The sequence below is a fragment of the Myotis yumanensis genome, unplaced genomic scaffold, assembly GCF_028538775.1.
Source record: "Myotis yumanensis isolate MYYU_CA2020_CCGP unplaced genomic scaffold, mMyoYum1.0.hap1 SCAF_2, whole genome shotgun sequence".
NCBI lineage: Eukaryota > Metazoa > Chordata > Mammalia > Chiroptera > Vespertilionidae > Myotis > Myotis yumanensis.
This window is the reverse complement of record NW_027223753.1, coordinates 36,918,555-36,938,282: the sequence shown is the minus strand read 5'-3', so window position 1 is coordinate 36,938,282 and position 19,728 is coordinate 36,918,555. Positions and strand designations below refer to the sequence as shown.

Below are 19,728 nucleotides of genomic sequence, written 5' to 3'. Positions count from 1 at the left end.
ATGAGATCATGTGTAATGGGTGCCTTAAAATGACCTTGCTTAAAACCAAACTACAACCCCATTTTAAAACTATATTTGGCCCTAGCTGGTACTGACTCAGTGGATAGAGCATCGGCCTTCGGACTGAAGGGTCCAGGGTTTGATTCTGGTCAAGGGCATATGCCTGGGCTGCGGGTTCCATCCCTAGTCGGGGGCCTGGAAGAGGCAGCCGATCTGTTTCTCTCTCTCCCTCTCTCTCTTCCTTCCTCTCTGAAATCAATAAAATATATATTTTTTAAAAACTATATTTGCACCCTCAGAATTAGAATTGTTTTTCCATCTTTGGCCTCTGGAGTGAGCTATGTTTTTGTCACTAAAACTATCAATATCTTTAAGTATTTCAAACCAAATTTTTGTCATTCATATATATTTTCCTTTTTTCTTGTCATTATTATCTAGATTTGTTTTTTATACTTCTGCCTCCCCAGAAATATTAATCGTGGTTACTGTGAACAATCTATATCTCAATATTTTGTCTCCAAAAAATAAAAAATAAAATGAGAATTCCATGTTTAAAATATAATTTATTGCTTCCAAATCATAACCTTATATTTTGAGCAAATCCAATAGCTACATTAATATTCTGACTCTGGTAGTTCTTTATAGTTTGGCTTTCACTGAGGGTTTTCAACTCCAAAACTGAATTAGATGGAATTGCCGAGGACAGTGCAGAGCCAATGAATTAGATTTGGGAGGAAACTTAAAATTCAACTTAACATCTTTTTATTTGATTTGATTCAATAAACATTTAACCACTGGGAGAGAGATCCTCAGGTGGGAAGAAGTCAGTCACAGTGTTAGGCCTCAAGGATTTCATATAAGAAAGGAGATAAAAACAAACTAGATATACTGCAACTAAACCAAATTGGATGGGGACCCAAGAGGTACAAAGTGCTGTGGATATTTAAAGGGAGATGGGCCTTAAAAGAAAGAATTTTCTCAACAGAAATGGTATTCCAGGCAGAGAAAGAAGAGTGACAGGACAGAGAGGATACACTCAAGAGCTTGCAAAACATCAGGACGTAAGGAATTCTGTTCATGGTGTTGCATATCTCGTAGAACCAAAGTATGAATAAATAATTACCAAGAATTTCAGGAAAATAAGAAGGAACCAATTCGTGTTGAAAGCTACAGCAGGACTAACGAGATTAAGTATGAAAACTAAAGACGAGGACATGTGACAATTTCATAATCAGATCACGGGTGGCCTTACCCGACCTCAGTGATGAGGTCAGAAAGTAGACTGCAAGATATGTCAGCACGAAAAACAAAGGTAGCTCAATATAAAAGGCTCATGTTGGAACGGAATCAAGGGAAGGAGAAAAACAGACTGTTTTAGGCTTCAGACCTGAACCTGCTTGCGAAAGAGGGAAAGGAGTCAGTGGAAAGGCAAAGATGAAGGATTCAAAAGGGAGGAGAGGGTATAAGTTTTTGCAACGAAGTTACAGAGAGAGTTGTTGGAAATGAAAGAGGAAAGCTGGGCCTTGGAACCGAAGAGGGACTTTTTCCTCCAGGAAAGGGCACTTCTCAGAGAGAAGAGCAAGTCAGTTGAGGGATCCTGAAAGGCTTGGGGGGGGGGGGGGGGGTAGTGCTTAGAGATTTGAGGAGCACGGGGCATTTGCATTTGACAAGGACAGGAAGAAAGTCAGCAAAAGGCAAAGGAAGGATTCTAGCAGCAGTGAGGGCTTAGCTGGGTTAAGAGATAAATTTGCCGAGGTCCAAGCAGCATGTTTGGTGACTTTCTCCAAACAAGCGCAGAAGCCTGGGAAGCTGTGGGGAGAAAGCACGTTGTGGGAAAGGAACCCAAAAAGTGCCCAAATTACTCGGGTTGGCAGGGCTGAGACCAGCGCCCAGCCAGCGCCGGCTTCTAGCTCAGCACTCTCTTGACTATGCTGAGAATACATTTTCCCAGGCTGGTGAAGTTTAAAGCTCGTGGCCGGTTTAAAGTTTTAAAGCTGTGCTTTAAAGCAATGCAATGAGGGACTTACTCTGAGTACTAAGACAATAAGATTAGGACTTTCTCCACGTGAACCGAAATTAGCTGTGAAAGGTCGGAAGGACTCACTGCCCGACAAAACCCACAACGACGCTTACCTGGCAGCTTCGGGGAAACCCATCCTGTAGATCGTGACCACGGCAGCTCCTCCTAAGCCCAAATTGTGCTGCAGAGCAACCTTTGCCCCAGGAACTTGTCTCTTCCCGGCTTCCCCTCGCAGCTGCCAGCAGAGCTCCGCGCACTGAGCCAGGCCTGGCGAGTCGAACACAGAGCAGTCAGAGTCCGTTGCTTTAGAAAAGCTGCCCCGCCCTAACCGGTTTGGCTCAGTGGATAGAGCGTTGGCCTGCGGGCTGAAAGGTCCCGGGTTCGATTCCGGTCAAGGGCATGTACCTTGGTTGCGGGCACATCCCCAAGTGGGTGTGCAGGAGGCAGCTGATTGATGTTTCTCTCTCATATCGATGTTTCTAACTCTCTATTCCTCTCCCTTCCTCTCTGTAAAAAATAAATACAATATACTTAAAAAAAAAAAAAAAAGAAAGAAAAGAAAAGCTGCCCCCACAGCCTGCCTCCTTAAGCCAGACCAGGGCTAACTAACATTTAATTGTGACTTTATTCGAAGCATTTAATTAAGCCGAGACAGCGTTTACTTAAATAACTTCTCTTAAAAGCACTAATGGTTTTGCACCTATTTTTCTTTTCTTAAGTAATCTCTCTATTTGCACAATATGCAGGCTTAAGAAATTCTCTGCACTCTATATTTATCCAACTTATGTTTTTCTGGACAGGCTGAAAGAGAAAACAATGAATATAAAGTTCTCTAGCCCACGCAAAAGAGCATAAGTATCATTTTACTAATTTTACCATTTTTATGTATCAGAAGAAAATAATCTAGGATTTGGGGGTTCATGTTCCCTAAAAAACTTAGCTGGTATGGAGAATTTTCCTATTATTTTCCCCAATTAGTTTGAAGTATGGTAACAATCATCTCAGGTAGAAACTATAGTTTAACTTTAACCCTGCTGTTTGGCTTCTGTACTTATTTGCTTTGTTTAACAATAGAAAAGTTATTTTGATTTTCTGAATTATATAAATCATCCCATTCGATTAAATACCCTATTGATTGTAATGTGAAATCCCATATGTAGTGGTCATACTGGTCTTAAAAAGCACATTTTCCTTTACCTGGGAAGGACAGCACAGTTATCCCAAGGTCAGAGGGCTCCAGTTAACGTGTCCCTGTTGACTCAGTGTTCTGGAGACCCAAAACTATAATTTAGATAACATGCTGCTTCTACTTCTGTAAACTGCTTTTTTTATGAACCAGGTTCCTCATTCCAAACCCTGGGATGTAATCAATACCTTTGTGATCTTTGCCTATATAAGTCTGGTGTTTCGGCCATCTTATCACTATGAGATTTGGGAGAGCAAGATGCCCCCTCATAGTCCCGGATTGCAATAAATGTGACTCTTTAATTCGACTTCTTGAGGCATCCTTCTGTGATTCGTGGGGTACATTACAACAAGTTCACAACAAGAATGAATTGTTTTCCAAACCTATGTTATGCCCAGATTTCAGGATCCCCAAGAAACCACATCAGGGAGCCAGCCAGTCCGATGCAAAAGCATAAGAGTCTTTATTCGAGCTAGCTCGGCTCCCCCACCTTGCCGACGCAGCGACAGGAAGCAGAGAGAGAAAACTCTGTATGGAGACGGGTTTTATAGGGGGTTGGAGTAAGGGGAGGAGAAAGGACTGTGCTCTGCCGATTGGCCAGGCGCAAGTCGGTGTCTTGTTCCTGGGTGTGGCTAGCAGAGTCTTAGACTTCCAGGAAGAAGCTCCTTGCCAAGCACGTGGCCAAGGTAAGATGGAGGGCGTAGCCCTTACCCTGGGGCAAGATGGAGGGCGTAGCCCTCGCCCTTTCACAGGCTAATTCCAGAGATGAGATTGGAACCCAAGTCTCCTGATTTACCTTTGTTTATCTTTCTACCAGACCAGCCATTAGCAGATCCTGAGTTAAGAACTGTCTCTCAGGATAGACTGGTTTTCTCTTCCTGGAGGCAGAGCTTCACAGGCCTACTTGCAAGGTCTATTCTTCTACCCACACCCCAGTCACAACTTCCGAGACACTGTCCTATATAAACCCCAACCTCCTCAAGAAATTTAAATGCCACTTCTCATTTCCAAGCAATGTCTATGTATTTACAGGACATGTATCTTAACACTCTTTTAAAATAGGGAATGCCATACCCTGTAGTGAAGTATGGTAGCAATTATCTCAGGTAGAAACGATAGTTTAACTTTAACCCTGCTGTTTGGCTTCTGTACTTATTTGCTTTGTTTAACAATAGAAAAGTTATTTTGATTTTCTGAATTATATATATTTTCCCATTCAATTAAATACCCTATTGATTGTAATGTGACTATCCCATTGGTTGTGGTCATACTGGTCTTAGAAAGCACATTTTCCTTTACCTGGGAAGGACAGCACAATTATCCCAAGGTCAGAGGGCTCCAGTTAGCAAACCAGGTTCCTCATTCCAGACCCGAGGGCTCTAGATAATGTGTTTCAATTCAGTGATCCGGGAGACCCAAAACTATAATTTAGATAACATGCTGCTTCTGCTTCTGTAAACTGCTTTTTTGCAAACCAGGTTCCTCATTCCAAACCTTGGGATGTAATCAATACTTCTGTGATCTTTGCCTATATAAATCTGGTGTTGGGGCTGGGGCGGGCACTATAAAATCTGAGAGAGCGAAATGCCCCCTCATAGTCCCTGACTTGCAATAATGTGACTCTTTAATTCAACTTCTGGAGGCGTCCTTGTGTGATTCGGGGGTACATTACAACATTAATACTTTTTCAATTGTGAACATTTTGAATATTAATCAGGAAGGCCAAATGAATGATTTTACTAATATATCCAAACTTTGGGGCAATCAGTTTTACTAGAACTCTGCCATACAAAAAGCTTAAACAGTTAATAAATATGTAAAGTGAAAAAAGTATTCAAACTGGTTTTATTATACAAAAGTGGGGAAATACTGCCAGTTTTCTTCACAAAAGAATAAATAGACATAGTTCACAAATATTTGAGAAAATATTCAATCTCACCTTGATCAAATCAAACAGAATGATACCATTTTAAACCAATCAAACTGGTAAGGATGTTTAGAAATGAGACTAATCATTTTGGGAAGCCTGTGACAAAAGTACTGATGAATGTTCAAATCAGTACAGCCTTTTTGGAAAGCAATGTACAAAATTATTAAGAGCCTTTAAAATGCCTTAAAAACCATTCTGTGGATATAATCAACTACAGGGATTCAGAACAGGCCTCCCAAAGTTTGACATTTAAGCATATGAATTATTTTGAGCTGAAGACAATCAAAACCCTATAGGCTCATGAGAAACATTTACCTCATCCTTAAAGAATTTAAATTAGAACCCTAACTGGTTTGGTGGACTGTAAGGTCCCAGGTTCGATTCCAGTCAAGGGCATGTTCCTTAGTTGTGGGCACATCCCCAGTAGGAGTGCAGGAAGCAGCTGATCAATGTTTCTAACTCTCTATCCCTCTCTCTTCCTCTCTGTAAAAAAATCAATAAAATATATATATATTTTTAATTTTTAAAAGAAAAGAATTTAGAGGCCTTTCCCATAATAGGAGTTACCATGAGAAACAACTTTTTTTTTGAGAGTATGTTTTTACTGATTTTAGAGAGAGAGAGAAACATCGATCTATCGGCTGCCTTCTGCACACCCCCTACTGGGGATCGAGCTGACAACCCGGGCCTGTGCCCTGTGACCTCTTGGTGCATGGAAGGATGCTCAATCAACTAAGCCACACTGGTCAGGACAGGAGAAGTAACTTTTTTTACCTTTCTATGTGGCAGGGCAAACTACTAATTACTGAACATCTGTTCTTTTTATTGCCCTGCAATGACCTTCCTCCCCTCTGAAGTCCCAAGGCACCTTACCTCATTCTTTAGCTCATAATGTCATATATACCTTATTTCCCCCTTTTTGTCTTTGAACCTCTCATATGTGTGGGTGTCTATGAGTCTCTCATGTATGTGGGGTTCCTATACATACATATGTAATTAAATGTGATCATTTTCTCGTGTTAATCTGTCTCATGTATACTTATTAGTATAGGGTAAAAGGAAGTTTTTCCCCACTCACATAACTATAGGCAAAATTTGAAAATCTACCTGTTCATCACATTGTTATATGAGTAAAAAACTAGATAATCTGGAAATGAAATAACTGGGAAATGGTTGTATAAATTATGAACTATATGATAAAGTACTATGTTCCTATTTAAAATGGTGTTTATAAAGTTTTCTTTTAACAATTTAGGAAAATGTTTATGATATCATCTTAGGAATGCAATGAACCAATCAGATAACCACATACCCATCCAACCAACAAATTTATTGAATGTCTATTTTGTGCCAGACACTGCACAAGGCTCAGAAGATCCAGCAATAAGCAAGACTGGCATAGTCATTTCCCTTATGAACATGATAGTCTTGAGATGTAAAAATGCAGGCATTTATAATACAGTCTGATAACGCTGTGATAGGCATTAGCGCAGGTGCTACAAGCACACAGAGGAAGAATAGCTCTCATAGCTTGGTAGGCCAGGGAATGAGGACCAGATGAATAGACATCTAAACTGAGATCCTATGAATAAAGAGGAGCTAGCTAGGCAAAGAAAAAAAAAAGCTTCATGAAGAGATGCTTCATGAAGAGATTTGAGCATGTGCAAAGAAGGAACATGGCCTGCTGAAGGAATAGAAAGTTAAGTGAGACTAGAAAGTGTTAAAGACAGCCAATATGAGAATGAGAGGTAGGGGACAGGGAGGAGAGGGGGAGAATAATGGGGGGAAGAAGGGGCAGAGAAGGGAAGAGGGAGAAAGGGAAGGAGGGAAAAAGGAAAAAAATATGAATAACTATTAGAAGCATTTACAGATTTTGCAATAATTTCCATTGTACCATGCAACCAATATTGTAGCTGAGATATACTGTGATAAATCTCTACTCATGATTTGCCTAACTCATATATGGCAAAAAAGAAAGGAGGAATTTTTTTTTTAAGGGAGGGAATTTATTTGCTTTTGACAAAAGATGACTATCTGTGGGAAAATATACTGATTATTTGAGCTTTCTGGTTGTCTACCTTCAGAATAAACTAGTGTTTCTTGTATCTCTAAAACGTAGATCTATAAATGGTGGGAGACCAAAGTTGGCCTCAGAACTCCACGTGCCAAGAAGGCATGGCAGATAGTTAAAAGATCATAAACTATTGGAGCATATTTTTACATTTTTGTCCTTCCTTGGATAACTTCTGGCATTAAACTAAAAACCATAATTTTCCTCTGCTTGGAAAAAAAATAAACTATCAAATATGAATATATTTATAAATTGTGGATGGGCATAAGAATAGGCATCCTGTCAAAGTAGTATATTTAAACAGTAATGCCCTTCTCACAGTCTTTTATAAAGGGAAAAAATATTTTTTAACGTGATTACTTCATTTTACTACCATCTTGCTGCATAAATTTCCTAACAAGATGGCCAATCTTTTTATATAAAAACTAGAGGCCCGGTCCATGAAACACAGCATGGGTGCGGTCCCTAGGCCTGGCCGGCGATCGAAGCGTGAGCATCAAGCGTGGAAGGGCAGGTCCCAGCTGACCTCTGGACCCTGGGCAGCACCTGAGCACCTGGGCCCCCGGGCCCCCACGTGCCCCCCTCCACCTGAGTCCCGGCACCTGGTACCCAAGTCCCCATGCGGAAATGTGGTGACCGCAGCCGGATGCCGAGAGCCGGGGCGCAGCATGGGCCTCAAGGTCGCCTTGCGGCACCGCATGAAAGTTGAGCAGGCAGCGTGCCCTCTCCCGGCCGACCAGCCTCGCAGACAGGCTCCTGCACAAACCCATGGGGAGCCCAACCGGCACCTGTGGTCCTGGCGGCTGCGGCAGGCTCACCCAAAAGAGGCCAAGCGGGTGCAGGGCGGGCTCCTCGGGGGGCACCTGACACCTGAGTGCGCGGCGGGGAGTGGGGGGGGGCTTACCCGGTGTGCCAACCCTGGAGTCCCAGGGAAGGGTAGCAGGGGGAGTGAGAGCAAGCTTGGCAGACACCCCACATTCTCACTGCACCTCCATCCCTTCACCTCCACCCCCAGGTAGCCGGCAAGAGGTCACAGCCCCCCACTTGAACACCACCCACCCCTTGTTCCCCGTCCCAGCCTGGGGCCCGGCCCCAATCGGGCGATCAGGGCCTGCCAACCGCTGGTCACTGTCTGTGGGGCGATAGGTCAGGGCCGGGCCTCCGCCCAGCTCCCTCAGTACCTGGAAGCCGGGTGGCGGCCCTGCCCTCCACCTCCACTGCTGGTTGCCATCTGTGGGGAAATCAGCGGGGCAATTGGGCCCCTGCTCGCACCCACCTTGGCCTGGTGCTCACCTGCTTCACCATCCCACCTCGGTTCTGCTCTCATTGGGGCTCATTGGGGCTGGCAGCACCTCCACTACCGCCCGCTGCCAGCAGCATGTCGCCAACGCCCGCCATGTTCCGCACCGCCCCCTGGTGGTCAGCGCACATCATAGCGAGCGGTCAAACTCCCAGTCGAGGGGACAATTTGTATATTAGGCTTTTATTATCCTATCTAATAAAGAGGGAGTATGCTAATTGACCCTCACACTATCACAAAGATGGCGGCAACCACAGCCAATAAGGAGGGAATATGCTAATTGAGTGTCCTGCCCTCAAAGCTGGTGGCGCCCACAGCCAATAAGGAGGGAATATGCTAATTGACCATCATGCCCTCAAAGATGGCAGTGCCCACAGCCACAAAATGGCAGCGTGGTAGGGTGCCACCCGTAGCCCTGCCAGGGTGGTAGGCACACTGCAAGGCTGGGCCCACCGGGCCCATTTCGCGTGCCTCCAGAGTCCCCCAGTCCCCTCAGTTCCCCAGCTGCCCAGAGCCGGCTTGCGCTACCAGCAGTGGCAGCAGCAGAGGTGTGATGGGGCGTCGTCTTCCCCTGATAGCCAGGTCACCTCCCACCCCCTGTGAGAGGGGGAAAGCAGGGCTAAGGGATCCCCCTCCAGTGCATGAATTTTCATGCACCATGCCGCTAGTATAGGATAATTAGCTTAGGACTCAGCTACCTAGATATACAGTTTAGTTGCTATTGAAAACAAACCTTTCAAACATCCATCAAGCACTCTACTAAGTACTGAAGATATAAAGAATTCAAGGTGTACTATAAAGTGCTAATAAAGATAAGTAATAGAGAGAGGACTCAAATAAATAAAGTCTGAAATGAAAGAGGCGAAATAACAACAGACCCCATAGAAATTCAAAGAATTCTTAAAAAATACTATGAACAACTCTAACAAACTAGACAACCTGGAGGAAATGGACATATTCCTAGAAAAATACAATCTTCCAAAACTCAATCTGGAAGATTCTAAAAATCTCAATAGGCCAATAACTACGGAAGAAATTGAAGCAGTCATCAAAAAGCTCCCAGCAAACAAAAGCTCGGGGCCAGACGGCTTCATAGGAGAGTTTTACCAAACATTCAAGGAAGAACTAAAACCTATCCTCCTTAGACTATTCCAAAAAATTCAAGAGGAAGGAACACTTCCCAGCTCATTTTATGAAGCCAGCTTCACCCTAATACCAAAACCAGATAGAGACAACACAATGAAAGAGAATTATAGGCCAATATCCCTCATGAACATAGATGCCAAAATCCTCAACAAAATTCTAGCAAATCAGATCCAGCAGTACATCAGAAAGATCATACACCATGACCAAGTAGGATTTATCCCGGGGATGCAAGGATGGTACAATATCTGCAAATCAATAAACGTGATACATCATATAAACAAATTGAGAGATAAAAATCACAGTCATATCAATTGACCCAGAAAAAGCATTTGACAAAATTCAACACCCTTTCTTGATAAAAAACTCTCAGCAAGGTAGGAACAGAAGGATCATACCACAACATAATAAAAGCCATATATGACAAACCCACAGCCAACATCATAATCAATGGGAAAAAACCAAAACCATTTCCCCTAAGAACAGGAACAAGACAGGGATGCCCCCTCTCACCACTCCTGTTCAACATAGTACTGGAAGTACTAGCCATTGCGATCAGACAAGAAGAAGAAATAAAAAGTATCCAAATTGGAAAAGAAGAAGTAAAACTGCCCTTATTTGCAGATGACATGATACTGTACATGGAAAACCCTAAAGACTCCATCAAAAAATTATTAGACTTAATAAATGAATTAGGCAATGTAGCAGGATTCAAAATTAATGCCAAGAAATCTAAGGCATTTCTTTACACCAATAGTAAACTTACAGAAAGGGAGACTAAAAAAGCAATCTCATTTACCATCACACCAAAAAACATTAAGATACCTAGGAATAAACTTAACTAAGGAGGTAAAAGACTTATATGCAAAAAATTACAGGACAAAGAAGGCAAGAGCATACAATTGAGTCAAGACAGTCTCTTCAATAAATGGTGTTGGGAAAATTGGACAGATACATGCAAAAAGATGAAACTAGACCACCAACTCACACCATACACAAAAATAAACTCAAAATGGATAAAGGACTTAAACGTAAGATGGGAAACCATAAAAATACTAGAGGAATCCACAGGCAGCAAATCGCAAACATATGCCGAAGGAATTTCTTCTCTGATACTGCTCCTAGGGCAATGGAAACTAAAGAGAAAATAAACAAATGGGACTACATCAAAATAAAAAGCTTTTGCACAGCAAAAGAGACCATCAACAAAACAACAAGAAAGCCCACTGCATGGGAGAACATATTTGCCAATGATATCACCGATAAGGGTTTAATCTCCAAAATTTACAGAGAACTCATGCACCTTAACAAAAGGAAGATAAAAAATCCAATCAAAAAATGGGCAACGGACCTAAATAGACACTTTTCGAAAGAGGACATACAGAAGGCTGAAAGACATATGAAATCATGCTCAAAGTCACTAATTATACAAGAGATGCAAATCAAAACGACAATGTGGTATCATCTCACACCTGTCAGAACGGCTATCAACAAATCAACAAACAACAAGTGTTGGAGAGGATGTGGAGAAAAGGAACCCTTCTGCACTGCTGGTGGGAATGCAGACTGGTGCAGCCACTGTGGAGAACAGTATGGAGTTTCCTCAAAAAACTAAAAATGGAACTCCCATTTGACCCAGTGATCCCACTTCTAGGAATATATCCCAAGCCAGGAACACCCATCAGAAAGGATATATGCACCCCTATGTTCATAGAAGCACAATTCATCATAGCTAAGATTTGGAAACAGCCTAAGTGCCCATCAGCAGATGAGTGGATTAAAAAACTGTGGTACATCTACACAATGGAATACTACACTGCGGTAAAAAAGAAGGAATTCCTGCCATTTGCAACAGCATGGATGGAACTGGAGAGCATTACGCTAAGTGAAATAAGCCAGTCAGAGAACGATAAATACCACATGATCTCACACATTTGTGGAATATAGAAAACAACATAGACTGATGAACAGGGACAGATCCAACGACAGAGAAACAGCGATCAGACTATCAATCCCCAGAGGGAAAGTAGGGAAGGGTGGGGGTAAGGGGAAGAAATCAACCAAAGGACTTGTATGCATGCAAATAAGCCAAACCAATGGACATGGACAACAGGGGGATGAGAGCATGAGTGGGGGGGGGGGGAGTTTGGGGGTTAATGGGGGGATGAAGACACATTTGTAATATCTTAACCAATAAAGGAATTTAAAAAAAAAAAAGATAATAAATGCTATGGAAAACGACAGAATGGAAACACTACAAGGTCTGTTACCTGAAATATTTTCTTCCTCCTGCTACCCTGAGCCCATAACTTTTCCTTTACTTTTACTAGTACGACAGCCAAATACAAAGAAGTCAATTCAGCTTTAGTTTCAAATTAGACATCTAATGGCCTCAGCATGAAAGTCTTCTTTTTTACACCTGCATAGTAGGCCACAGCTTTTCTATCGACTCATCTACTGATGGGTACCTTTGAGACTGCATGGAAGGACCTGGAGAGTATCATGCTAAACAAAATAAGCCACTCAGAGAAAACAGTATCACATGATCTCACTCATATGTGGTATCTAATGAACAAAATAAACTGATGAACAAGACTGATCCAGAGACGTAGAAGCATGGAATAGACTGATGAACCTCAGAGGGAAGGCGGGGCTAGGGGGGGTTGGTGGGGAGAGATTAACCAAAGAATTTATATGCATATATGCATAACCCATGGACACAGATGATAGTGTGGTGAAGGCCTAGAGGGACTGGGAATAGCTGAGGGGTGGAGGGGGTCAATGGGGAGTAAATGGGAGCATCCGTAATACTTTCAACAAGAAAGATAATTAAAAAAATAAAGGCCTTAGCACTGTGTTCTATTATTGGGGCCTGGCTTTTTTTAATTAAATATACTTTTATTGATTTCAGAGAGGAATAGAGAAGGAGAGATAGATAGAAACATTAATGATCAGAGAGAATCATTGATTGGCTGCCTCCTACACACCTCACACTGGGGATCAAGTCCATGTGCCCTGACCAGGAACTGAACTGTGACGTCCTGGTTCAATCGAACTGGGCCATGCTGGCTGGGCAGAGCCTGGCTTTTTGAAAAAGAAAAGGTTTGCTGAGTTTCAAGGGCAAAACGCTTTAATGGACTCAGCATACAATGAAAGATGAGTATTTACGTAACAGCAGATTTTTCTTCCAAAAGTTATAAAATTATCAACCTAGAATGCTACCAAATGTAAAATACCATGTTAAAAAAAAGTAATATGATGACATTTTCAGACATACAAAGCTGAAAGGATTTGCCACCATACTGCAACATCCCCACTAGGAAATGTAAAAGGGAGTTCTTTAGGCAGAAGAAAAATAATAGCAGATGGGAATATGAATTTACACAAAGGAATGAAGAGCCCTGGGAGAGGTAGTAACTACATGGGTAAATATATAAGTTTTTTCTCTTATTGTTTAAATGTCTTTAAAAGATTATTTTTTGAACAAAAATAATAATTCATTGTGGGGTTTATAACATGTAGGGTATGGCAAAAGTAGGCTTACAGCCCTAGGTGGGTTGACTCAGTAGACAGAGGAGTAGATAGAAGGGTCCAGGGTTCGATTCCGAACAAGGGCACATACCTGGTTGCAGGCTCCCGGCCTTGGTAGGGGGCATGCAGGAGGCAACCAATTGATATGTCTCTCTCATATCGGTGTTTCCCTCTGTCTCTCCCTCTACCTTCCACTCTCTCTAAAAATCAATGGAAAAATATCCTCGGGTGAGCATTAAAAAAAAAAAAAAAAGTAGGCTTACAGCTGTTTGTATGGAAAATAATAAATCTATAATAATAAAAGTGTAATATGCTAATTAGACCAGAAGTCCTTCCGGGTGACCTTCCAGACAAAGCTGGGGCTGGGAGGGAAGCCCGGGTCCCAGGTGTTGGAGGCAAGCCCAGGTCCCAGGTGCCAGAGGGAAGCCGGTGCCGGCAGCCGGGGGAAGGAAGGCCTATTCTTGCACAAATTTCGTGCATCGGGCCTCTAGTAATAATATAAGAATAACTGTTTCACATACTCACAATTATAAACCTACTTTTGACCTGGCCAGTATGCAAAAGAAATAATCACAGGAGATGGAAGTATACTATTGGTGAAGTGGTATAATATCATTTGAAGATAGACTATAATAAAACATAGAAAAATGGAATCATAAAATAAATCCAAAAGGTGGCTGGAAAAAGGAAATAAACAGCTGGGACAAGAAAACACAAATAGTAAGATATTAAAATAAGAAAATAAAATATGGGATATACAGGCACAATCATCCTTCTCTCTCTCTTCCTTTTACTTGACAAGAGCAATAAAAGCCAGGACCTGCTCCCAGCTGGCTCTACCTGACAACAGGTATTAAGAGTAAACTCCCTCTCTTATGCTCCATCTGTCCTGGCACTGGAGAATGTTCATTAGAGCCTAACGGTAAAATTTACCTCCCCTCACATCACAGTGGCAAAAATGCAAAATTCTAAGTAATAGGAATGAGGATGGGTGGCCTGTAGGATACAATGATAGGTGACATAGATGCTTTGGTAAAAAGCTATCAGGGTTACTGACTTTTAGAGTCAGTATTGGATTTCGGTCTCGTCATCCATTTTCCTAAGAGGTTGTTATTTGTTTTGCTTTAGTTTTTTTGGTAATCTCTTGTAGAGTAGAAGAAGAGCCAAGCCATGGTTTGAGTATATGAGGTCCCCTGGCTAAAATTCCATTTATTCACATTTCATTTCATCCAAATTCTTAACACCTAAGATCCTTAAGAGCATTAAAACATGCAAACAAAAATCACATGATAGAATGACATATGTACCATTAAAAACTATGTGAATTCAGGAGGAGAAATAATCACACCCCACTGAGGGATCAAAGCATCTTAGAAGTAGAAAGGATCTAAGTGTTCTTCAAATCTCAGGCGCCAACAGATTGGCAAACCCCCTTACAACATTCCCACCAAGTTGTTACTTGTACTTCCCATGCACAGCCTCTGTGCTCCATGCTCTCAGGAAGCAACCTATTCCACTTTTGAGAAACCATGTTCGTTTTTTTCAGTATCAGCCAAAAATATTCCTTCCCATGATTTCTTCCCAATGATCCTAATTCTTCCCACACTCCACAAGTTCATTCCTTCTGCCCCATACAAACTTTCAGATGTTAAAGGGTCATTAATTTATTCAACCATCCCCTTTACATGTGTAAAATCTTGTACTGGGCATTGTTCCGGGCACAGAGACAAATGAAATTTGGATCCTGCCTTCACAGGCTCTTAGTCAAATAGGAGAGATTTTTTTTATAAATAATATAATACGTACTACAAACATAAATGTCAAAAGAGAAATGCAGAGAAAGCACAGCAAGAGTTCAGGAAAGGGAAAGATTAACTCAATCTATGGAAGGGGTCAAGAAGTCAGGAAAAGCTTCATGACTGTTATCTGACACTTGAGATGGACCTTGAAAACGGGCTTTTCCTCTGAGGAAAGGGCAGTGAAGTAGAGTCCCGTGGGTAAGAGTTTGGACTCTAGAAATACACGGCCCGGTTTGAATCCTAGCTTTGCCACTCTCTAGTTTGGTGACTTTGTGCAAGTTACTCTGTGCCTCTATTTTCCTTTTTTATAAAATATAAAAATAGATATGAGATTTATGCATTTATACATGAAAAATACTGAGAACAGTATCCAGCACTTGGCATTTTATAAGTGTTTGCTGTTGTTATTATTATTGAGAAAATAGCAAAGACAGAGTTTGTAAAGGTGAGAAGGCATTAAATCTGTCTTGGTAAAAGCAAACAGTCCAGTCCAGTTTAAACATGCTTCTTCTTCGTGCTTCTCCCCCAAAACCCAAGTAGGTACAAATGTTAGCACAGAACGCGGCATGCGGTGGGTATTTAACAAACCTTCACCCTGCCATTCCCCTTTCCCTTGTCCTTTCCTTCATAGTTCTGGTTTGTACTTTGCCTAAGGTAGTCATATTCTGCTTTGCATTATGATTATTTGTGTTATTACATACTCTGCCTCTTATATGCTTCCTGAGGTTATCTTGTATATCATAGCCCTCGTTCCCAAATCTGGCTGTGCCTGAGAAGCTCTTGGGGGAACTTTTAAAAATATGTCAGTTGTGCCCAGCCAGTGTGGCTCAGTTGGGTATCATCCCAGGCCCATGCACCAGGAGGTCACCGTTTCGATTCCCGGTCAGTTGGGGCACATTCCTGGTTTGTAGGCACGATCCCTGGTGGGAGACATGGAGGAGGCAGCCGAACTATATTTCTCTCTCTCCCTTCCTCTCTCTCTAAAAAAAACCCACAAAAAACAATAAAAATGTTTTTTTAAAAAACATAATTTTAAAAATACACACACACACACACACACACACACATATATGTTGTTAGGATCAACCTGACGTAGGATTCAGAATTTCCAAGGGTATTCCAAGGCCAGAAATGTATATATTTAAAAGTTACAGTAAGTTCTTACTCTATCAGTAAACCCCATATTTGGGAACCAGTTACCTATAGCACCTAATGATAAGATGGGCACACAATACTTTCATGGACTGAAAAATGGAAGATTAGGACATAAAACTAGGTTGAAGCCATACTGGAAAGGTACTAAATGTCAGGCTGAATTGGTACAAAAGGCCAAACTAACCAACTTCAAAGCAACAATCCCTTATGAGGAACTTTAAAACAAAGGCACTTTCCTGCACTTCCAGCATACATTAATATGCATTTTCAAAAATCAGAGATAGCCCTGGCCGGCTTGGCTCCGTGGATAGAGCATCGGCCTGCGGACTGAAGGGTCCTCGGTTCGATTCTGGCCAAACGCACATGCCTGAGTTGTGGGCTGGATCCCCAGTAGGGGGTGTGCAGGAGGCAGCCAATCAATGATTCTTTCTCATCATTGATGTTTCTCTCTTGCTCCTTCTTCTCTGAAATCAATAAAAAATATATAAAAAAAAAAATCAAAGATAGTTAAGAACATGCCAGAGTCAAATTTTACATATTCATTTTAAACCAGAGCTCAGTAAGTGTTAAGTAATACATATGAAAGCACTTTACAACCTGCAATAGAAAATGATGACATTATTTGGATACTAATTTGTTTTTTGTTATATGACCATTACAATGTAAAACAAACTCAGGTTTAATGTGATCTTTCTCTTTGCAAAATCTAAAAGGACTTCATATTTTTAAACTGAAGTGAACAAAAGAATATTCATTCAAATGCTTAAATCTATCTTCTATTATGAGTATTGCTATAAATTATAAGAAGCTCTTTTTTAAAAAAAATATATTTTATTGATTTTTTACAGAGAGGAAGGGAGAGGGATAGAGAGTCAGAAACATCGATGGGAGAGAAGCATCAATCAGCTGCCTCCTGCACACTCCTTACTGGGTATGTGCCTGCAACCAAGGTACATGCCCTTGACCAGAATTGAACCTGGGACCCTTCAGTCCCCAGGCCAACGCTCTATCCACTGAGCCAAACCGGTCAGGGCTATAAGAAGCTTTTTTTCATGCGGATCTGAACAAGTTAAAATCAGAAACTAATATACTAGAGCTTTAATTTGAAAGCTAATTCTTCAGAACCGAGTTCTCCCAAAGTAGCAATATATTACAGTTAAACTAATGCCATTTATAGAAGAGAACTTGACACTCTCACCACCCCAATCTTAACTCATCATGTTTTGAAACACTCACTTGATTCTCTTAAAATCCTATTGCTGTTTGTTGTCCAAGTAACCAGGGGAAAATATTTAAACTACTCAGAGCTGTCATACTAAAATATTTTTTTCCAGGAGTCTGAATTCTTCCTTGGGCTACAGCTAATGACCATGTGTCGGACTCATTTGAAATATATCCAAATCACAATATGTAGCAAGTAAACATTTACTGTTCAATAATTCCTCGTTCTTATTTAGACTACCAATCATGTCATCAAGATTTATAAGTATTTCCCCTAAAATACTACCACTAAACACTATCCCTCAAAGATGGTGATAAGAGGAAAATTTGACCAACAGTGGAGACTCAAATAAATATTGGATAGTGTTTTCAAAAGATAACTGAAAAAGCTATGAGTCTCTGTTTAAGTATTTAAGAAATGGATGTTATCTTCCTGGGGTGTTTTAAGTTATCTTTTTAGTACCTTGGGGGGGTGGAAACTGGATAACCTGCCAAGATTGGCAAATTATTTACATTTGATAAAAATAAAATCCAATCCAATCAAAAAATGGGCAAAGGACCTAAATAGACACCTTTCAAAAGAGGACATTCAGAAAGCCAAGAGACATATGAAAACATGCTCAAAGTCACTAATCATCCGAGAGATGCAAATCAAAACAACAATGAGGTACCATCTCACACCTGTCAGAATGGCTATAATCAACAAATCAACAAACGACAAGTGCTGGAGAGGATGTGGAAAAAAAGGAACACTCATGCACTGCTGGTGGGAATGCAGACTGGTGCAGCCACTGTGGAGAACAGTATGGAGTTTCCTCAAAAAACTAAAAATGGAACTCCCATTTGACCCTGTGATCCCACTTCTAGGAATATATCCCAAGAAACCAGAAACACCAATCAGAAAGGATATATGCACCCATATGTTCATAGCAGCACAATTCACCATAACTAAGATCTGGAAACAGCCTAAGTGCCCATCAATAGATGAATGGATTAGAAAACTGTGGTACATCTACACGATGGAATACTATGCTGCTGTGAAAAAGAAGGAATTCTTACCATTTGCAACAGCATGGATGGAACTGGAGAGCATTATGCTAAGTGAAATAAGCCAGTCAATGAAGGAAAAATACCACATGATCTCACTCATTCATGGATAATAGAGACCATTATAAACTTTTGAACAATAATAGATACAGAGGCAGAGCTGCCTCAAACAGATTGTCAAACTGCAGTGGGAAGGCCGGGGAGGGTTGGGGGGCAGGAGGGAGGCGGGTAAGAGATCAACCGAAGGACTTGTATGCATGCATATGAGCATAACCAATGGACATAAGACACTGGGGGGTAGGGGAGGCCAGGGGATTGTCAAGGGCGAGTAAAAAATAGGACACATATGTAATACCCTTTGTAATACTTTAAGCAATAAAAAAATTTAAAAATAAATAAATAAACAAAAGAGCTGATGAGGCCTGAAAATAAATAAAATAAAATCCAATGTTGAGAAGATTATAGGACAAGAAGCATTCTCATACTCTATTGCTGGGAATATACACAGGTTTAATCTCTTTTGAAGAAAATTTTGCAATATCCACCTATATTTTTTAATAATTTAAAAAATATGTTTATTTATTTCAGAGAGGTAAGGGAGAGGGAGAGATATAGAAACATCAGTAATGAGAGAGAATCACTGATTGGCTCCCTCCTGCACGCCACATTTTGGGGATCAAACCATGATCTCTGGGTCATAGGTTGACGCTCTACCACTGAGCCACGTGGTCAGGCTCCACCTATTTTTAAATACAAACTAACCTTTGTTTGGAATTTACCCTATGGGTAACACTTGCAAAAGTATGCAATGACACAAGGATACTCACTGCAGCATTCTTTGTAATGACAAACTTCACAGAATCTAAATGTCTACCAATAAGTGAATAACTAGGTAAATTTCTTACAATGAGAATACTACACAGGCATTAAAGAGAATAAAGAATATTTATAAGTGATAATAAGATTTTAAAGAGGTAAGTTAAGAAAGTAATCTACAATGTGATAAATATACTCATATACACACATAAATACAGAAAGATCGTATAAACACACACATATATATATATGTATTTGTAATAAGCATGACGATTTTGGAAAAATACAAAAGAAATATTAAAAGAGGTTGACTCTGAGGATTAGAACTAAGGGTAAGGAGGAAGAAAAAAACTTACTAAATGTTAAAATTTGTCATGGAGCAATAATATTAAAAAAATGTATTGCCGAAACCGGTTTGGCTCAGTGGATAGAGCATCAGCCTGCGGACTGAAAGATCCCAGGTTCGATTCCGGTCAAGGGCATGTACCTTGGTTGCGGGCACATCCCCA

At 41.0% G+C, this 19,728-nt stretch overlaps 1 protein-coding gene across 1 annotated transcript in view; it reads right to left on the bottom strand.

Annotated features, from left to right (window-relative positions):
* Positions 1-19,728, bottom strand: part of SCP2 (sterol carrier protein 2) — a 104,927-nt gene that overhangs the window by 37,909 nt on the left and 47,290 nt on the right. Inside the window, exon 12 of the mRNA XM_070405149.1 lies at positions 2,134-2,287. Within this exon, the coding sequence (XP_070261250.1) occupies positions 2,134-2,287 (154 nt within the window). The remainder of the gene's footprint in view (positions 1-2,133; positions 2,288-19,728) is intronic.